The sequence below is a fragment of the Cannabis sativa genome, chromosome 3 (genome assembly GCF_029168945.1).
Source record: "Cannabis sativa cultivar Pink pepper isolate KNU-18-1 chromosome 3, ASM2916894v1, whole genome shotgun sequence".
Lineage (NCBI taxonomy): Eukaryota > Viridiplantae > Streptophyta > Magnoliopsida > Rosales > Cannabaceae > Cannabis > Cannabis sativa.
In genome coordinates, this window is record NC_083603.1 from 46925098 (window position 1) to 46939963 (window position 14866).

At 34.8% G+C, this 14866-nt stretch overlaps 1 protein-coding gene across 2 annotated transcripts; it reads left to right on the forward strand.

Annotated features, from left to right (window-relative positions):
• The first annotated feature begins 2441 nt into the window (after positions 1-2441).
• Positions 2442-13310, forward strand: LOC115709416 (protein MODIFIER OF SNC1 1). Of its 2 annotated transcripts, XR_009686865.1 has the most exons (11): positions 2442-2764; positions 3941-4017; positions 4413-4502; positions 4601-4645; positions 4836-5190; positions 5994-6075; positions 6256-6336; positions 6459-7770; positions 7850-8111; positions 10137-12803; positions 12900-13310. XR_009686865.1 is itself a non-coding variant. In XM_061111984.1 (10 exons), exons 2-10 carry the CDS (start codon positions 3986-3988, stop codon positions 12645-12647), a joined length of 4770 nt encoding a protein of 1589 aa, XP_060967967.1. In that variant the 5' UTR covers positions 2446-2764; positions 3941-3985; the 3' UTR covers positions 12648-13310. The 2 variants fall into 2 exon arrangements, 1 of the variants encoding a protein (XP_060967967.1); XM_061111984.1 differs by having other exon boundaries at positions 2446-2764; positions 10137-13310.
• Positions 13311-14866: the final 1556 nt, after the last annotated feature.

Here is a 14866-nt window from a genome sequence, read left to right on the forward strand (position 1 = left end):
TAACTTTATTTATTTATGCCATAAAAAAATAAACTCTTAAAATTTTCCCATATATAGTGTAATTTTTACATAGAATAACTACTCAAGGTAAATTTGGTATAATTTTAAATCTTTGAATTAGTTATACTAGGTTAATCTTACGCGCAATGCAAGTATACTTAGTTATATTTTTCATTTTTATTTTGATTATGTTTATTTTTAGCTGTATAATTAGATTTTTTTATGTTATTCAATAAATAATATTTTTTTATTAAAAATGCTTAATTTAAGTGATTTATAAAAAATTAAGGCTTTTTTTTTTTTTATTTTTACACTATTTTTTTTTTTGCATTTTTACGGAATTTTACACAGAAACCCCTGTAACAACTAATGGGCCAACTTAAATCGCAACTAAAATTCGTATAACAACCAACATAAAAACCACTATAGAAACTACGATAACAACCCAAACTGTAAATTTAAAAAAAAAAATTAAGAAATAGTATATACTATATAGGGAAATTCTCTAAAATAAAATTTATTGTTAATTATAATTTTAATTATTTTTTCTATTTTTTCTAAAAAATAATAATAAAAATATATATTTTTAAATTACTGTTACAATAGTAAATTTTAAGAAATATAAATATTTTTTTTTATTATTTTATTATTATTTTAGGAAAGGTGTGAGCTGGTTTAGTTGGAGGAAACTATGAAAAAATGAGAACTCAAGTGGGATGAGTTTTCGGAGTTTGCGTGAGTATAACCTGTCTTTGTTGGGTAAGCAAGGTTGGCGGTTACTTTTGCACCAGGATTCCCTTGTGGGTCGGATATATAAGGCTTGATACTTTCCTAACTGTTCATTCTTGGAGGCCGAGTTGGATGGCAATCCGAGCTTTATATGACACAGTGTTTGAGTCACAAACGCTGCTCAGAGATGGTGCCCGTAGGAGAATATGACCTGGTTCATCTACTGAAGTGCTTAACATACCTTGGCTTTTGTCTAAGGCTAACCCGTGTGTGGTATCTAATCATTCGGCACTGGCCAATTGTAAAGTGTCTCAACTCATGAAGCCAGATAGCAGACAATGGGATTTGGAGCTTATTGAGGACTTGTTTGATTCCCGTGATGTTGAGCTCATCAAACAGGTGCCTTTGAGTGTTAATCTTGAGAGTGATAGTTGGTTTTGGAACAAGGATCCAACTGGTTTTTTCACTGTCAAAAGCTCCTATAATCACTTACAGACGGTCAATGGTAGTTGGAACTCGTCCATGGAGGATGATGTTTGGAAGATGCTTTGGAAGATTAAAGCCCCTCCTAAGGTTTTACATTTTGCTTGGAAAGCTCTTTCGGGTTGTTTGCCTACACGTACTCAACTTCATAGTAAACATGTTCATGTGGATTTACATTGTGTGTTGTGCAACTATGGGGAAGAGTCAATTTTCCTTGTTTTGGTTCAGTGCTCCTTTGCTCATTCATGTTGGCTTCGATTAGCGTTAGGTGTTGGTGATTCTGCAGCAACCAATTTTTTTGACTGGTTTATGGAAGTGTTGGCAGTAGGCAATATGAGGTTGGTTGAAGAAGCTGTCATGGTTGGCTGGGCAATTTGGAAGGCTCGGAATGATATGCTTTGGAATGGTAAAAGTTGTAGTGCTACTGATGTTGTTTGGCTGACTCGTACTACTCTTCGACAATGGACGTGTGCTCAGTCTAAGCGGCTGGACTCGGGTTCCCTAGCTTCCAATCGTACTGATACAAGAGAATACTGGTCCAAACCGGTGGCTGGACAGTTAAAAATTAATGTGGATGGGGCGGTTTTTGAAGACACAAATGAGATCGGTACTGGTTTTGTAGCACGCAGCTATGATGGTCAAATAATTGAGGCGTTTTCAACTATTTCTTCTGTCAGTTGCCGACCCGAATTTGTAGAAATTCTAAGTGTCAAAGAGGCATTTAGTTGGATAAAGAGGCATAACAAATCAAATATCATTTTAGAGACAGATTGCATTTTAGTTGTTCAAGCTATTCTTAGTTCGGTATCTATGCCTTTTATTTTTGGTGTATTTGTTCAAGATTGTCAATTTATTTTATCTTCTTTACGTAATGTTTTTATTGATCATGTTAAACGGTCTGCAAACAAAGACGCGCACTGTATGACACGTGGTGCTTATTATTGGATAGCTCGTTGTTTTACTGAGGCCTTTGTATTAGAGGATGTTTTTGTCTAATAAAGATTATTTTTAATAATAATAATAATAATAATAATATAAAAATGTATTTTTTAATATGTATAATGTATTTTTTAAAGTAAAAAAAATATATATAATGGGTTTAAATTTAAATTAAAAAAAAATAACAGAAATTATATGTTGTTTTGTATTTTTTTTTTTTTGTTATTATCCATTCATTATTTTTGAATAATATAAAAATAATATATGTTGAAAAATACCTATATTAGTGTTTGGAGGGCAATTCGTACATCTTTAACTCTATTAGGGAGCTTTCTCTCTCTTTCTCGTTTTTTCGTTCTTTCTTTTTTCTTCGATCTGAAACCCAAAACTCTGAAACTACGTCGTTTTGAACTCGAACAGAGATCTTCCTTCTCTTAAATCTTCCTAGCGATCTCTCTAACCCCAACCCTTATATCCCTCCTTCTCTTTTTCTCTCTCCCCCTGGTTTCGATCGCTTTTTCACCTCTCTGTTTTCTTCCTATCCAAAAACCCTCCCTATTTTTTTATTCATCATAGGCTTGAAAGTTGAAACCGCGAACCATTATCATCTCAGGCAAGTCAATCTCATCCGCTGAAGCTATATTTATTTATTAATTTTAATATTTTTTTTGTTTATTAAAACGGTGATTGGTTCCTGAGAAAAGTGTGAATGGTTCAAATATGGAACAGAAACAAATTAATAATAATAATAAAAGGGATTTGCATTTGGAACTTAATGTATTTTCATTTATGTATACTGCAAGATTTTGTTTTTCTACACAAGCAAACGGGGTGGTTAGGTTTATCGATCGTTCTCTGATAATCTTAGGGTTATTGTATTGTATTTCAAGATTTAAGCTTTATTTCTGTGTTGTTTTACTGATAAGCGTGGTTTGGATTTTTCTAGGAAGCTATAACTAATTTGTATATATTTCGTGGAAGTGTATTTATTGGCGAGGTATATCTATATTTCGCCGCTGAAGTTTTATGCAAGGACATTTTCTTTTATTATTTTATAAGAAAAGATTGCATTTCAGGTTTGGAGTAATTGGGTTGGGTTCCTGTGGATTTTTTTTTTTATTTTTCAATCCAATAGGAAACGATCGTTACCCACTATTACTGTTTTGTTTTAAGATTATGTGTTCAAATATTTTGTATTGCTGATTTTATTTGCCTCCTTTTGATTTCAAAGAGTACATTCCTATGTCTTTAGCACCTCATGAACTGGGCTTCTAAATTTTTGGTTGTAGATTTGACAGATTGATCAAAGTTAGTAATCTAGGTTGTTTTTGTTTATAATATATTTATCTTTTTTTCTTCTTATTTGTTTCCTACTTTCTTTTGGTGAGCCTGTTAATATTAGAATAATAAGTAAGAATAAAGCGAACATAATAATCTCCGAATCAATTTGTTAGTTGAGAGAAGTCATTAGATGGAATATACTCAGTAATAGGTGATAACAAAAGACGGGTTGTTTGCTTATAGTATCTAAGGAAACGGGAAGTCATCCAAACTAGTGAGTAGAAGAATGTGAATTGCTAATTTTTTTGGCCGAGGCTGAAAGGGTTAAACTTTGAATGAAAAAAAGCAGCTTTGATATACTTTATGCCTTCTAGTTTATCCATGTACTAAAATACTGGTATGTGTGTGTCTTCATAAGATGGGCACACCTTTTAGTTTTGTTCAAGTGGTTGGGTGTCTGTTGTGTAACCTATTTCCATAGTCTTAATTTTTATTTTTTTCTTTCCAGGTTGCCTGAAATTTGTTTGAATGACCCTGCAAGGACAGTTGAAATATGACATCAAGTATGTTGTCTGGAGATCGAAGGTATGACTTTCTCTTCCTTTTGGGTTCTTCACTTGCTCAAATTATTGGTATTGGTGGCTTGAATTTCTGCTTTTTTATGTACGGATCTTTATTTTCTAGTGTGGTATCTGTGATAATGGGTGAGAACTGAGAACTAAGAAATTTGAAAAATTGGCATTGCTCGTGTTAATGGCTGAGCTCTGAATGTCCAGGAAGAGTTGATCACCACCAGTTTTCATATTGACAGCAAATATAAAACTGAAAGTAAAATTAAATATTATAGGAAATTTTGAGTTCTAGGAGATGAATACTATGTTTGAGGTGTTCATAAATATACATGTTGTTCTGCAATGGCATCATGTTCATTCTTGCTAAATTGTCATCATTTTTGTGTGTTTTTGGCAATTTTGTTGCAGATGGGCTCCCTCTACCACGGGCAAAAGAGGTGGCTTGACTGTACTGGGGAAAGTGGTTGTTCCAAAGCCTATTAACTTACCCAGTCAAAGGTACTTGTTTTTTTTTTTTTTTTTTTTTTTCAGTTTTTCTAAGTTCATTGTTATGAGTAGTTTGTTTCCCCTGAAACTTGTATTTTTGTCGCTTCAAGGTCAGAAAATCATGGCTTGGATCCCAATGTTGAGATTGTACCCAAGTAAGTGATCTCTCTCTCTCTCTCTCTCTCTCTCTCTCTCTCTCTCTCTCTCTCTATTACACATTTTCCAATCTTATTTAAATGGATTAGTGTTATGCTTTCAATTTATTTTGTTGCTCCAAAAAAAAAAAAAAAGCTGTCACTAAAAATGAATTCTCAGCAATTACTTGTACTGGACACCTACATGTAGGGGTACCCTTGGCTGGGGCAGTAAATCATCTTGTCCGTGGGGTTCTTCATCACTTTCTCCTAATACTGATGGTGGTGGATCTCCAAGTTTTCTAAGTGGCCGCCCTTCTTCTGGAAGTGGCACTCGCCCTTCAACTGCAAGCAGTGATAGAGCTCATGAACCTACAATTAATGTTTCTGGTCCAAATTCTAGGCCATCGTCAGCTTCTGGGGCATTGACCTCAAGCCAGACATCACTGATAGCATTGCGCCCTCGAAGTGCGGAAACAAGACCTGGTAGCTCACAGCTTTCACGATTTGCTGAACACTCTGAGCATCAAGTGGCATGGAATGCTGCTGGGACTGCAGAAAAATTGGTATGGTAAAGCTCTATGAAAATCATTTATATTACAAACTATTGGTTCATCAAATGCATATTTATCTGCTTATATTTTTAATTAATTTAAAAATATACAATTAGTTTTTCTTTATTCCTGTACTTCTAATTTGTCTAGTAAACATGTATGCTGCATATTAGTTTTTTTTTTTTTTGGGTGTCTACACATTTGATATCTTATGTTTTATCTAAATATAAATATGGTACCTTGTGTTTTCAATAATACTTATTTGGTATCCTGTATTTTAAAATTATACATATTTGGTACCCTAAACTCAAATTTATTTGATAAAATTCTATCAATGCAATCAAACTCTCTTCAATTTTATGAATTTTGAATTCAAATTTAATTATTTGATTACATATAATTGAGAACCGTTTGGTCAAATTGATAAAATTGTATTGATTAAATCTTACATTAGGGTACCAAATATGTACAATTTCAAAATACAAAGTACCAAATAAGTATTATTGAAAACATAGGATACTAAATGAGAATATTCTTTTTTTTTTTTAACTTTGCCAATAATTCTAATCTGATAGGTTTCTATGTTTTTATATATCTTGTTGATTTATAATAGTGTGAATTTGAGTAGGAGATTGTAACGTTATGCAGTTGATTGTCTTTAATCTGGACATCTGATTTTGTGACCCCACCTGATAGTCACCACCTTTGCTTTTGTTTGTTTTGCTCCTCTTTGTAATGTTTATTATTCTTTTTTCAACATATTATGTAAACAGCCTGATACCTTATACATTTGGTCCTTTTTGGTTATGTGGCAGGGTGTAACGCCACCAAAAAATGATGGATTTTCGCTTACTTCTGGAGACTTTCCGACACTTGGTTCAGGAAAAGAAAGTTCCGGTAAGATTGCTGACTGTTTGCATGATTATGTATGTAACATATGTATCAACAATGTGACCTAAATTTGCATGAACAGGGTTAAAGTGCATCAAGGTGACAAGGCTTATTATGTGAAATGTTGTGGTGTACTCGTAAGTTATTTTTATCATCCTAATTTTTTTGATGTGATGTTGCTGACAGATCAGAGTTCTCATAGCCGTCCTGGTTCATCCTCCAGTGGATTAGGAACAACTAAAGAGAGGATCGGGACTTCTGGTACTGGTTAGTGTTCACGCTTATGAAATTCGTGCATTACAATTTCTTACGTTGCTCCTAATAGCTTGTTTACAACATCAATCTTGGAACAACTATGAGTTCATTAATTTTTTGTTTTAAATATTCAGGTGATCTTTCAACAAGAGACATTGTAAAAAATGACACGGTAAATTCTTGGAAAAGAGATAGTCCACCGTACTGTGAAGATGGGGTTAGGCCTGGTCAGGAAAAGTGGCAGGGGAATAACCAAACTTACCCTCCCCATCCACAGCATTATGAATTTGATGGTTGGCGTGGCGCTCCATTAAATAACCCTCAAGGGGGTGTTTGGTTTAGAGGACCTCCAGGAGGTCCTTATGGAAATCCGGTTGCTGCTGCTGGTTATCCAATGGAACCCTTCCCATATTATCGTCCACATATGCCCACTGCTGGTCTTCCCAATCCACAGCCGATTCCCCCACCTGGAGCTGGGCCAAGAGGTCCTCATCCTAAAAATGGAGATATGTACAGACCTCATATGCCAGATGCATTCATTCGCCCAGGTGTGCCTATGCAGCCTGGTTTTTACCCTGGTCCAGTAACCTACGAGGGTTACTACGGTCCTCCTATGGGATACTGTAGTTCAAATGATCGTGATGTTCCTTTTATGGGCATGGCAGCTCGTCCTGTTTATAACATGTATCCTGGCCAAGTTGCTCCTGAGCCTGGGAATTCCCATGGACGGTCTAGTGGATATGGCTCTGTCAACCAGACACAGGTAGTAGAACAAGTGGAATCAGTTCATCCCCAGGATAATCGAGGACCATACAAGGTCCTTCTGAAGCAGCATGATGGTTATGATAGAAAAATTGAGGAGCATAAAAGCGAGAGTGCTGTAGCCCTTGATACATCAAGGGGAGATCAGCCAAAGACAACTTCATACTGGGAAGATGACTGGAGATCATATAAAAAGGATGAGGTAAGGGATTTAAGGAAAGCCCCTGTGGAAGAAGCTTCATTTCCGAATTCCGACAACAAAGGTGCTCTTTTAGTCCCTGTCAAAGTGAAGTCCCCTAGTAGTGGGGGAAATATGAAGGTCATTGATGAGATTTCAGGAAAGAAATTGGAAAGTGAGGCCTTGGGTTTGTCAAAAGCTTCACCACTTCCAGCTGCCCCAAAAGATTCCAGTCTGATCCAGAGATTAGAAGAATTAAATGCAAAAGCACGTGCTTCTGATGGGCGTAACGAAACCATAATTGCTTCCAGTGGGGAAGATCGAAAAAATAAATTTCATTCAAATGCAAAAGGTACACAGAATAGGAATGAATCTGGGGGCGGTTCCTCATATCCTGAGAAAACTTATACTGCTGATATTAGCAGCTCCAACAACCGAAAAGTTGGCCTCTCTGGGGGAGATAAGAAACTTGATTCAAAAGTTGGCTCTGAAACAAACATCTCCAGGTTCGTTTTATTTTTCATGTTTCCTTTGGTATATAATCTGTTTATACAGTTTGGGATACACTGATATGATGAAATACAGGATGTCTTCACAATCTTCACAATCCAGAAGTGATCATTATGGTAAAGGAAGATTTATTACACAGGATGGTGAAGGCTGGCAAAAGAAGCCTTCAATTTCTGAGTCTGGAGCTGTGAACTCAGAAACTTCTAATATTCATGGTCACGATCACCACCGTGGATCTCAGGAGGCTGAAAATTCAGGTTCTGGGTTACTTCCTCATGGCAAACTTGAAGGGCAGCCTTTGCTGCCAATGTTAGATCGAAGCAATAACCAGGCCCAGGTAAATCCATTAATTTCTACACCTCTTATAATTAATAGTTTCGGCATATTGTATATACAATTACAAAATTTAATTAGACGAGTTTCTACTTGATAATTTTTTCTTAAAAAATGAATTAATAGTTATTTTAAATGTATAAGTGAGTCAATTAATATAATCTAAAATAATTTTAGTTTTTGGATTGAATAAGAGGACATACTATCAAATAAAAATAATAATTACTCAATTCCTATATTTCAAGAATAAATAATGAACATAAATAATACTTCAAAAAGGTATGCAAATTTTAATAAGCATTTATATTTTCATTTACAAATGATACAGCATTAAAAAAACACATAAATTAGAATTTCATATGATAAAATATTATTAGTAGATCATAAAGTTTAATTATACATGTTTGATGTGATTATTGAAAAAGTACAATTTATTTAGGCAATTTCTATATTTTATACAGATGTTTTAGTGAAAAAGAATGATATGTTATATCTAAGATGAGAATCATAGTAATTATTAATAAAATTCAGATTTAACAATCTCATCTAAAAAAAGCATTTATTTGATATTCTAAGTATACTAAAATCAAAAGCGAGAACATAGATACACACCTCCACCATAGCTGCTTTGACCTTTAAAAAAAATGCCATCTTTCACCTTGAAAATTATCATCAGAATAGTTAGATGAAGATACTATCTGTACTGCACTCAAAAAAACTTATCACTGAACTACTCAGCCCCTTTTATTCACAATACATGTTATATCATATGCTAAAAACATTACTAAAATGAATAAATAATCATTTTAGTAAGTATTGAATTGGGCTTTTGGTGATAGTTTAAGAAAAGAATGTATGTGACCCAATGGGCTAGTCACATAAGATTGTAGAGTGTGTCCAAGGAGACCATCTATTTATTTAGAAAAATAAGACCATCCCATTATGGTCTCCATTATACACCAAACAAATGTGGTTGTTTAACATTGCTATATATGTTTATACTAGTCCACAAAATTAATTCCAACATAATATTGTCTTTTATCATTGAACTTTTACATAGATCAAACTAATAATTAAATTGCTAAAAGAAATTCTCAAGATCATCTTTTGTGTCTCATTTTTTTAATCATTTACTCTTAATTGTTTTTCATTATTATATTGTCATCATTTTAAGTAATGTGTCTTCCATAAAAAATTATAATAAGTACAATGCCAATAGTAATGAATCACGCAAATGCTTATCAAAAGGATTGACCAAAGTTGAATCCCAATTTTACAGAACATTGGTGGGTTGTGAGATGTCTTCGTACCACTGAGAGAATGCAAATCATTTTTGAAACAAAACTCATCAAACTCTCTTAACAAATCCAGTGACCCCTTGACAAAATTACTTCGCTAAAGTCTCTCACAAAAAAAAAAATTAAAAGGTAGACATAGTTTTTCTAAGCAACTGATCAAGTTTTGAATATATAAATACGTAATACAAATTTTGTAAGGAAAGAAGCTAGAACAATGAAATTGTACTTCTCAAAATTTGTGGAGTACAAGAGAAATGAGAGAAAGAGGCACATATTACAACACCAAAGACATCCAAAATCTTTTTCTTAAGAAGCAACTAACCAAAATATAAAGAAAATATCAAATAAAAGAAATGGAAGAAGGCGGTTATACTGATAAACTGTGGAAAGAAAAGCGGTGCAAGAGCAGGAAGTAGAGAAGGGAGATGTCAAAAACAAAGTCTAAGTCATTGTTGTCAAAATGATGGAATGCTGTTATTGTTTTGGTAAATGACTGTTTCAGTGCTTAGGATGAGTACGGAGATCCATCCACTCAATCGCATGGCTTAATATTCCAAGAAAAGTTTGCCAGTCTTTAGTCTTTAGCCTTTAGCTTTTTGTTATCTGTATGATATAAACGATTTGTTTTAGTGGACGTTTGACTGGACAGTAAAATTAGTCACTCTTTAATATGTGTAGGATTATTAATTTACAGTTTGAATTTACCTGAGTTTTTGTGGATTATTTACCAGCGAGCAAAGAATAAGGAGCTGGCCAAGCAAAAAGCCAAGCAATTGCAGGAGGAAGAGGAGGAGCGAAGTAAGAAGCAGGCAGCCAGGGCTCGTGCAAAGCTGGAAGAATTGGATAGGCGAACAAAAGCAGTAGAAGAGTCAACTCAGAACCTGGAAAATGCTTCTAGTGGTACTGTCCAGAATAAGCAAGAACAATCTCAGCCTTCTGGTGAAACCTTTATAGCTGACAAGAGCTATGGGCCACCAAAGACAGCTTTGGGCTCTAAATCAAATGTAGTTGCTCAAGTTAACGAGAGCTACCCAAGTGGAGCTGAAAAAGCCTCTTTACCGTGCGAACTACCTTTAGAGGCTCCGAAGGGTGTGTCTGGGGAACCTCCAAGGATGCATGCTCAATCTAAGTCCTCGCAGCATGAGGTTAATGGTGCTTTTGCTGCTCATCACAGTAATGTTCCTCAAGGTCTTGAAAGTAATGTATCTAAACAGAAGCATACAGGTTTTAAGCAAAAGCATGCCACCACACTGGAGGTGCCAAAAACTCGGGCAGCTGCCGAGAGTAATGATACATCTCTTTGTGTTGTAACCAATGATGTTCTCCCGGGTGGTGGGTCAACTGTCCCTGTAAATGCAAGTGCCAGTAGTGATTCCTCTCTACATCCACGAAAGAAGAATAGTAAGAATGGAAAGAACAAGCACAAGTTAGAAGATGTTTCAGTTGTGTCTACTTCAGCACCATTGGGATCAAAAGAGAACCCTGCAAATTTGTCTCTTGGAAGTTCTCAGCCGAAGGCATCTGAATCTCAGTTGGATCCTAGTGCAGTTCAGTTGCAGTCCGTTTCTAGAGATGTAGATCGGCCTTTAGAGCAACACCCATCTTCACCAAATGAGGACTCTCATAGTCATGGAAGAGTTAACAGCCAATTGAAACCTCAACAGTCACGAAGGATGCCTAGAAATCCTCAAGGTAATAGACCTGCAGAAAAGCTTCATGGCAGTGATGCAGTTGTCTGGGCACCCATTCGGTCACAGAACAAAGCTGAGATTACTGATGAACCCAGCCCTAAAAATGCAGTTGATATAGTTGGTCCTTTTGTCAAGTCTGATCCCCAAGTACAGAATAATTTGAAAAATAAAAGGGCAGAAATGGAGAGGTATGTCCCAAAACCTGTAGCAAAAGAAATGGCACAGCATGGAGGTAGTCACATTGTGACTTCTGAAGTCAATCAGACTACTGTCGATGAATCTACTGCAAGAGCAAATACTGAAAGTACTCACAGTACTGGAATGGTTGCTGGGAAATTGGGTTTCTCTGTGGATCCTCGTAATGGGATTGGCAGGCATAATAAACAGGGGAAATCACAGGGATCATGGCGGCAACGGGTATCAACAGAATCAACCAGTACTCAAATTTTGCAAGATGCGCCATCATATACTACAAGTCATATCCAGAAGAAGCCAAAATCAAATGAACATCAGCATCATCAAAACACTGATGCAAGCTCTGTGCAAGAGCAACAAAAGTGTACTGGTGAATGGGGCACTAATGATGGCTGGGGCATTTTTAATGACCCTAGCCCTGTTGAACCTGTCTCAGTGTCTACCGTTATAGATCAGGGAGTTGCAGTTAGAGGAAAGCGACATGGTTTTAAGGGACACAAAGGCATGGGGAATAATTGTGATCTTGATCAAAATCAAAAGAAAAGCAATAGTAGGGAGAATGACAAAAATTACACTCAATCTTCAACCACTGAGATGAGTAAGGTGGAGGTGTCTGCTCCTGCTAAAGAAAATCGAGGTATTGGGGAACATTCAGTGTCTCATTGGCAACCAAAGGCTCAGGCAGTTTCAACTGGTCATCATCAGCGGGGTGTCAGACATAATATTAGTCAAAATCCTGGTGCTGAAGTTGCTTGGACTAACAAATCACAATCCAATCGACATGATGGAGTGTTGCCACCACCGACTCAGGACAAAGTTACTAATAATTCTTCAGGCCAGATTCATCGTGATCAACCAGTTTCTGAAAAAAACAATGCTGAGGATGCATCACATGCTAGGCTACAAGAGCCTAGAAGAGAGAGGAAGTCTGCTTCATTCAAGGGAAACCCCCACATTTCAAACAAAGGTCCTGCTTATCCAGTTGAACCACCTTCAGTGAAAGTGGATGTTCAACAGGAACAACACATGTCGTCAGGATTCCGCAAAAGTGGAAACCAGAACAGGCGATTCAGCAAAGCTCAAGAGACTCGTGGAGATTGGAATTATTCTGGACAAGATAACAAGCAAAATAATCCACCTCCAAACAGGGAAAAACCAAGGCAAAATTCACATTATGAGTATCAACCAGTTGGGCCCTACAACAAGTCTAGCAGTTCTGATGGACCTAAAGATGGTACCGACAATTCAGGTGCTAGGGTCCGGGGTAGGGGGGGCCAGAATCATTCAAGACGTGGTGGGGGTGGAAACTTTAATGGACGACAAAGTGGAGTTCAAGTTGATGCCGGTTATGAGTAGTAGTGTACCTTTATGGACAGCAAAGTGGAGTTCATGTAGACACTGGTTATGGTTAGTGGATTATACAAGTAAAATCTCAACTCTCAAGGCCTTGTTTTGTTGATAAAACCTGACTTTTGTGGTTTGTAGTGGCGGCGTTTTGATCAATTTTACCAGGTACTTACGAAACGATATATTTGCTGGAATTTTCTGATGTTTATATTTGTAAAAAGCAGAAGGGTGGTCTGACAAAATCCTATGAAACTGAAACAGGGGTGTGGAGAAGGTATGCTGATCGGCGGCAACAACAACAACAACAACAAAACGGAGAGAGTATTCTGAGTGATTTAGAGTTTGGGGGTATTTGGATGTGGAATATTTTTTTAATTTTAATTTTTAACAGATGTATCTTAAATGAAAACATTGTAGTTGGTCCCGGCTTGTTTCCTGTGGAACCCTTGTATTTAGCGACAGTATATTCCTCTTTTAAAATGTTAAAACGCTGTAGGGAGGAAGGGAGGGGGAATGAATTAGAAAAAGTTTGTTTTTTTGGTTCTCAATCTGATTTCTGTTCAAGATGGATGTGTAGAACCTAAACATTTGTTTTTTTTTTTCATTTGTGTACCAGTTTCCTGCTCTGTCTGAGCCTAAAAATCCTGTAAAAGGATTGTCTTCTAATGTGTATATTATGCTGTCCAATTCTTATAATTTTATACTTTGGAGGTACTAGAAGCTGTAGTTTTATTCCTAAACATTGTAGTTGGTCTGGTCCAGACAGTTTTAATAGCTTCCTAACAAGATTGACCATGAATGGCTTGGCTTTATTCTTATCATGCTATGAAGTACTAGGAAAGCACCAAAATACTTAATGTGAACTTGAACACTACCAAATTAAGCTTCAAATCAGTTATTTTTGCTTTACACAAGACAAGAAGATAGAATGCAAAGGCAAGTCCCGCTCTACATGTCGTCGTTTACTCATTGTAAATCAAAGGGATTTTACAAAAAAAAAAATATGGCTTTAATATATGGGAGTTTAATATTTTTTTGATAGTTTTTTATTTTTTGTGGGTTTTTATTTCTTAGAAGTTTCTAACCATTCTTTTATCCTATATTTTTTATTTCTTTATTATTTTTTCTTCTTTTTTTTTTTTTCTATTTACTTTTATTTCTTATTATTTTACTTCATTTTTTTACTTTCTTTCTTTCTTATTGTTTTCTTTGGTTTATTTTTTTCTTCTTCTATTTTTCTTGTTATTATTCATCTTTTTATTTTTTTTTTCATATTTTTTGTTTCATTGTTTTTTTTTTTCTATCATTTGCTTTCTCTATTTTCTTTTGTCTCTAAATTTCATTTATTTCTTCTTTTGTATTTTCATTTTTTTAATCTCTCCCACCCTCTCTAGTTTTTCTTATCTATTATTCCTTTATTTATTTGTTTTCACAAATGTAATATTACATAATGATATTAATGGTACGTTTACTATACAGTATTCAGAATCGGAATAAACTAACAGAGAAATGTAATTGAATATATGAAAAATAATCGTAATCAATATTTGTAATATATTGTTTACTAATTTTTTTTGAAAATAAAATAGTTGTGATTTATCTTGTTTACTTTACTAGGAAATGTAATCAGAATACTTAAATTGACTAAATTGCCTTTTTAGGTTACACTACATTATATGATAGTTATTTTGTAAGATATATTTTAAAGGACAAAATTATCAATATGTATTTAATATTAAAAAATAAAATAAAAATAATTAAAATCCATTACCCTTAATGACATTCCTTACAAAATTGGTGGAAGAAGTTCTCATTTTTTCTTCTTTTATTAAATCAAGCTCTCCCTTTCTTAATTTTAATAATGTAAGTAAACAAATGTAAGGGAATGATTACCTTACTATTAATTCCTATTACTTATTAGTAAACATACTATAATAGTTATTTTTATTATTATATATTTTTACAGTTGCTTAGTTGTAATTGGAGGTACAATTGTAACTACTTTTAAGATCCACTTATCATAAGAGCTTCATACTCTAATATTAGTAACTAATTACCCAAAATATTAGCAATTAATTATTTAAGATAGCATACCCAAAATATAAGTATCTTATTATCCAAAAAATAAGTACCTAGTTACCTAGTATTACTCATAATATAAGTAATTGGTTATCTAAGATAGTACCTAGTTGCCTAAAATATAAGTACATATATCACCCAAAATATAA